At 51.0% G+C, this 6,356-nt stretch overlaps 2 protein-coding genes across 2 annotated transcripts; both read left to right on the plus strand.

Moving 5' to 3' along the window:
• The first annotated feature begins 394 nt into the window (after positions 1–394).
• On the plus strand, positions 395–3,878 carry LOC134202455 (uncharacterized). The gene is made up of 5 exons (XM_062677439.1): positions 395–559; positions 904–3,065; positions 3,125–3,178; positions 3,268–3,450; positions 3,551–3,878. The coding sequence occupies exons 1-5, from the start codon at positions 395–397 to the stop codon at positions 3,876–3,878; spliced, it is 2,892 nt and encodes a 963-aa protein (XP_062533423.1).
• Positions 3,879–4,157: 279 nt separating this feature from the next.
• Positions 4,158–5,784, plus strand: LOC134202456 (uncharacterized). Its single transcript, XM_062677440.1, has 3 exons — positions 4,158–4,247; positions 4,565–5,002; positions 5,050–5,784. Exons 1-3 carry the CDS (start codon positions 4,158–4,160, stop codon positions 5,782–5,784), a joined length of 1,263 nt encoding a protein of 420 aa, XP_062533424.1.
• Positions 5,785–6,356: the final 572 nt, after the last annotated feature.

Consider the following 6,356-nt stretch of genomic DNA (forward strand, 5'->3'; position numbering starts at 1 on the left):
AAACCGGGACATGGAACTGGAGTTCGAGAAGGCACAAATGGATAAGAAGATCGCCGAAGAAGCCCACCAGTGGAAACTGGACGAAATGCGGATGGAAATGGAAACAAAGTTGCAGCAGTTGAAGCTGAAGCGGAAAACTGAAACGGCCAATGGAAAAAAGGAGTTAAAGGGTCGATGGTGTCATAGTGGGAAGCTCGAAAAGTGGCATATGGAAGATTGCGGAATTGGGACATTCGAAGCTGGGGAAAAACCTCGAGAAGAAAAAGTCGGGGAGTAAAAAGCCCGGAAAAACGGATGCAGCAATTGCGAAGTTCAACGATCCGAGAGGAGCCTACCGCAAACACTCGACGCCGACAGTTGCTCACAAACTCGAACCAAAGTCGGTTGGAGATCCATGAACTCTGCCGGAGAGTTTTCTGATCGGGCGCGATGGAAATTCGACGCTTGTCGGACGCCCAGGGTTCCCAAACCGGAAAAGGTGAAGGGTATCAAAAAGTGGCAGATAGCGGAAGAAGAGTCGGAATCTGAAACCAGTTCCGAAGAAGTAGAAGGACGAAGAGTTCGCTGAAGAGGAGGAAAGCCAAGAGGAAGGAGGACGTCCCTCCGAGGAGGAAGAGAGCTCTCCGGAGGAGGAAGAAGATTGTACGGAGGAGAAAAGTACAGAGAGTGCCGAAGAAGAGAAAAGACAAGAGAGGTCACGTCAAAAGCAAAGAGGAGTCAGGCGAGGTCGACAAAGTCGGCAGCAAGAACGGACGAAGGCGTAGATGTCCGCTCGGCAGTTCCTGTCCAAGAAATTGCCATTTTTTCCGGAAATTTGGAAGAATGGCCGATGTTCGTCAGTAGCTACAAGACGTCGACGAAAGCGTGCGGTTTTCTGACGTAGAAAATTTGGCCCGGCTACAGGAATGCCTGAAAGGCGAGGCGCTGGAAGCGGTCAGGAGCAGGTTGCTTCTACCAAAGTCAGTCCCAAAAATAATAGAGACGCTGCAGATGCTGTATGGGCGACCTGAGCGACTGTTGAACATGCTGCTTGCGAAAGTGCGCAATGCAGCGCCTCCAAAAGCAGATCGATTGGCGAGTTTCATTGGCTTCGGCGTGGTGGTGCAGCAGCTATCTGACCATCTAGAAGCTACAGGGTTAACTTCGCATCTGGTGAACCCCATGCTTATTCAAGAGCTGATAGAGAAGCTACCAGCAGGGACGCAGCTGGAATGGGTACGATACCGAAGGAAGAGCAAGGTGGTGACGCTGCGGACGTTGTCAAATTTCCTGTCACGTATAGTGAAGGATGCAAGTGAAGTGGCTGCCTACGGAGAAGCATCCCGGTCCGGAGAGGTCGGTTCAAAGAAGGTGAACCCGAGAAGCAGAGCAAGCGAAGGGTACATTCACGCCCATGACGCGGCGGAGAGTATAAGTTCGAGTCCGCCTGCGAAGGAGAGAAGGCCGTGTAGGATCTGTGGAAGAGTAGATCACCGGATCCGTAACTGCGAGAGGTTCCGTAGACTCCACTACAGTGAGCGATGGGAAGCGGTTCGCAGATGGAAGCTATGCCAGCTGTGTCTGAACGAGCACGGTACTGTCAGCTGCAAGTTGAATTTTCGTTGCAACATCGGCGGGTGCAAGGAGCGCCACAATCCACTTCTGCATCCACCGAGATCAGTGGCTGGCTCGAACTGCAATATCCACGCTATTCAACCAAAAGCCATCCGTTATTTTCCGTATGATGCCTGTCACCTTGCACAGCGGAATCTACTCGGTGAATACCTTTGCCTTCCTGGACGAAGGTTCTTCCTATACGCTGGTGGAGAACACGCTGATCGACCGACTGAGAATTCGTGGTGTAACGCAGCCACTACGAGTGACGTGGACCGCTGGAGTCTCACGAGTCGAGAAGGACTCGCAGTGTGTAAACATGCTCATTTCCGCTCGAGGATCAGCGCAACGTTTCTTCATCAAGAGTGCCCACACGGTGGAGAGTCTCAAGCTTCCGCAGCATTCACTAGCTGTGTCGGAAGTGGTGAAGCAATACAGCCACCTTCGAGATCTGCCGATCGCAGATGTTCCCAAACAACGCCACAGATTCTGATCGGGCTGAAGGATATCCATCTTTACGCTCCGATTGAGTCTAGAATAGGCCGGCCGGAAGAACCTATAGCAGTCAGGTCAAAACTGGGATGGACTGTCTACGGACCAACTGGCGCGAATGCCACGGAAGGTGGAATCGTCGGGCATCACGCTTGTAGCTCGGTAACCAACCAGGAGCTGCACGACCTGCTGAAGAGTCAGTACACTCTGGAAGAATCCGGCATTTCTGTGGCCTTGCTTCCCGAGTCAGAAGAAGACAGAAGAGCAAAAGAGATTCTGAGGAAGACGACAAAAAGAATAGGAGATCGCTTCGAAACGGGACTGCTGTGGAAAAACGACTGCTCCGAGTTCCCAGATAGCTACCTCATGGCCGTTAAGCGGCTGATTGGCCTGGAGAATCCCGAACTGTACGCCAAGGTGAGAACCATGATAGCCGACTATCTAGTCAAGGGGTACGCACACAAGGCAACGTCGTTCGAGCTAGAAGCGCTAGGTTGCAGCAAAGTGTGGTACGTGCCACTGAATATCGTCTACAATCCGAGAAAGCAGAAGTTTCGTCTGGTGTGGGACGCAAGAGCAGAAGTGATAGGAGTATCTTTAAACTCGAAGCTGCTGAAGGGGCCGGATATGCTGACCGCCTTGCCGGCGGTAATTTGCAAGTTTCGTGAACGAGAAGTCGGATTCGGGGCGGACATAAAGGAGATGTACCACCAGCTACGGATCCGAGAAGAAGACAAACGAGCGCAGAGATTTTTGTTCCGGAATGATCCATCAGCGAAACCGGAAGTGTACGTGATGGACGTAGCGACGTTTGGGTCTACGAGTTCACCGTGTTCAGCCCAATACGTGAAGAACTGGAATGCAAGAGAATTTGCAGGGCAATTCCGGCGGCGGCGAAAGCCATCGTCGAAAATCACTACGTCGACGACTATTTCGACAGTTCAGATACAATTGAAGAAGCAGTGGCACTTGCGAAGGATGTGAGATACGTCCATTCCAAGGGCGGTTTTGAGTTGCGAAACTGGGTTTCCAATTCCAGAGAGTTTCTGGAGGCCATGGGAGAACGTAAGGAAAAATCAGTGCGTGCGTTTCGGTGAGGATAAGGAGTCCGGCTCCGAGCGGGTGTTGGGGATCGTGTGGAGCCCAGCAAACGACGAATTTTCCTTTTCGACCAAGCTCAAGGGAAGACCTGGTGCCTTTCCTGTCCGGCGAGCAGCTGCCGACAAAAAGGATCGTGATGAGCTGCGTAATGAGCTTCTTCGACCCGTTGGGATTACTCTCCGTGTTTACGTTCTACGGGAAGCTGCTGATTCAGGATCTCTGGCGAAGCGGATGCGAATGGGATCAGCAGATCGGCGATGAAGAGTGAGAAGTGGTACCAGTGGATCAGGAGGCTTCCGGAAGTCGAGGAAGTGCGAATTCCTCGTTACTATTTCTGCGGTGCACGTTCTTTGGACTACGCCAGTCTTCAGCTACACACGTTTGTGGACGCAAGCCAGGACGCGTACGGAGCAGCAACGTACATCCGAATTGAAACAGACGAGGGACCGATATGCTCGCTAGTAATGTCAAAGGTCGAAGGTAGCACCGTTGCAACACATGTCCATTCCCGTTTGGAGTTGCAAGCAGCAACGCTAGGAGCGAGGCTTGCCAATTCCGTCGGCGAGATTCTTACGTTAGAAGTCAAGCGTCGTTTCATGTGGTCCGATTCGAAGACCGTACTCTCGTGGATCCACTCCGACCACCGTCGTTATAAACAGTTCGTGGCGTTCCGGATCGGAGATACAGCTTAACGAAAATAGCGGAATGGCGTTGGGTGCCGACTAAGTGCAATGCGGCCGACGCGTTAACGAAGTGGGAGGAGGCGCACAGCATGCGTTCCGATGCTCCGTGGTTGCGCGGCCCTGGATTCCTCTACCAGCCGGAGGATTATTGGCCGAAACAGGGCAGCATCGCACGCAAACGTTGCCGAGGAGGTTCGAGCGTGTGTCCAGTTCACGATATCGCCATCACCATGTCGATAGTAGATCCGCAATGATTCTCTAAGTGGAGGTATTAGTGCGGACAGTGGCATGCGTCTATCGGTTCGCGTCGATCTGTCGAAGGAAAAAGATGGATTCAAGATCGAAGCAGTTCCAACTACAGAAGCGGTGAAGAAGGCGGTTAGAAAAACTTTACGGTCTACGATAGTACCTTTGAAACGTGAAGAGTAGCAGAAGATGGAGGCGTACCTCTAACGGTGGTTAGTCAAGGTTTATTGTTTCAGCGATAATATCAAGAAGAACCGGCAGTTACAGTTACAGTAGCAGCAGCAAGTGTAGAAGAGTAGCAGTTTGCACAACATGAGTCCATTTCGCTCAGGACGTACTGCAAATGAAAGGTAGAGCATCGCAAGGTTCTTCGCTGCCGTTCGAAGCTTCGATTCCCAATAATTCTACCGAAACAGCATCTGGTGACTGACAAGCTGCTTGAATACTAGCATCACCGTGTAGCACATGGAAACGTGGAGTCTGCCGTCAACGAAATCCGGCAAAGATTCAGCATTCAGAACCTGCGAGCAGAGTTAAAAGCGGATCAGGAAGTCTTGCATGTGGTGCAAGGTGAAGAAATGCCGAGCGAGGACACCGAGAATGGCTCCATTGCCGAGTCGCGCGTCACGCCGGGACTACCACCGTTCACCCAGACCGGCGTGGACTTCTGCGGCCAAGTAATGGTTACAGTCGGTCGAAGATCGGAGAAGCGGTACATCTGTTTGTTTACCTGCATGACTACGAGAGCTGTCCACCTTGAAGTCGCTCACAGCCTGACGACTCAAGCGTGCTTGATGGCCATTCGAAGGTTCGTGTGCCGCCGAGGAAAACCGTTGGAATTCTACTCCGACAACGGCACGAACTTTCAAGCTGCAAGCAAGGCGATTGTGAAGCAAATCGGAGAAGAATGTGAGGACGAATTCACGGATTCCAGAACCCGCTGGAACTTCAACCCCCCAGCGCACCTCACATGGGTGGTGCCTGGGAGCGATTGGTCCGCTCTTTAAAGGTAGCACTGACCGTGCTGAACGACGGGAGGGCGAAAACCAACGAAGAGTTGCTGATGGCGATCGCGGAGGCCGAAGACCTTACCAATTTCCGGCCGTTGACATACGTCGGCCTGGAACCAGGAAAAGAAGAAGCGTTGACGCCAAATCGTTTCGTTCGAGGCGTCGGTACGATCGGTAGGGAACATTCTGTTCAACCGACGAGCGAAGCCAGAGCACTTCGAGACCGATACAAGCGGTCACAGTGTTTGGCGGACAAACTATGGGCTCGGTGGGTGTCCGAGTATTTGCCGTCGATAAATCATCGGGCTAAGTGGCATACTGACGTGCCACCAATAGCAAGCGGTGATATGGTGTACATCGCGTACGACGCAGTGCGGAAAAGCTGGATCCGCGGCATCGTGCTAGATGTCTACCCGAGGGCGGACGGCCGAATTCGACAAGCGATGATGCAGACGGTTAAGGGTAAGTTTAGGAGGCCGGTGACGAAGCTTGCGGTGCTGGAGGTCCAGGATGGTAACTCCGGCGTTGCAGAAGCCCCACCAGAGCTACAGGGAGGGTATGTTGGCACCGCTACCACCCGGCATCGAGAAACCCTGAGTTGTGCGCACCGGCGCATGGTGCATCCGTTCGCTTCAAACGATGTTGTCGAGGCGAAATGATAGCGAGCATAATTGTCAGTGAGTATGTTGGCGTGAGAGGGAGAAAAAAGGTAAAAAACTGTGAGTAAAAACATAAACAAAGAGGACATTGAAAAAATAGGCAGTGAAGAAATTTGAAGTAGTTTGGAGTAGTAAATAGTAAATTGAAACCGCAGTTTTGTGTGCCTGTTAAATTTATTACAGCCGTATCATATCAAAGGTGAGGGTGAATTATAGTTGAATTCGTAAAAGCACTAGATACAAGAAAGTTTTATTTAAGATATTGGAAGCCGCTGTTGGTCTGACCGTGAGCCGCCGTACCTGTAGGGAAGAAAGAGAATTATTGTAAAACCATAAAATGTGAGTAATAATATTAGAAATACCTGAAAAGAAAAAGAAAATTATAGTGAAACTTGTATATCTTTTTTTTCGTTGTTGAATTAATAAATATAGTTTCAAGCGGTTGCACAAACTAAGCACTGCTCTAGAAATTGCTTTTATTAGGGTGGTCCAAAAAGGAACAAAGGGCATATGCCACTTTTGAAACAATCCCAAAGGTATCTGGTTACGTGTGAAGATCCTGAGGCCTATTC

This window comes from Armigeres subalbatus, unplaced genomic scaffold (genome assembly GCF_024139115.2).
Source record: "Armigeres subalbatus isolate Guangzhou_Male unplaced genomic scaffold, GZ_Asu_2 Contig1230, whole genome shotgun sequence".
Lineage (NCBI taxonomy): Eukaryota > Metazoa > Arthropoda > Insecta > Diptera > Culicidae > Armigeres > Armigeres subalbatus.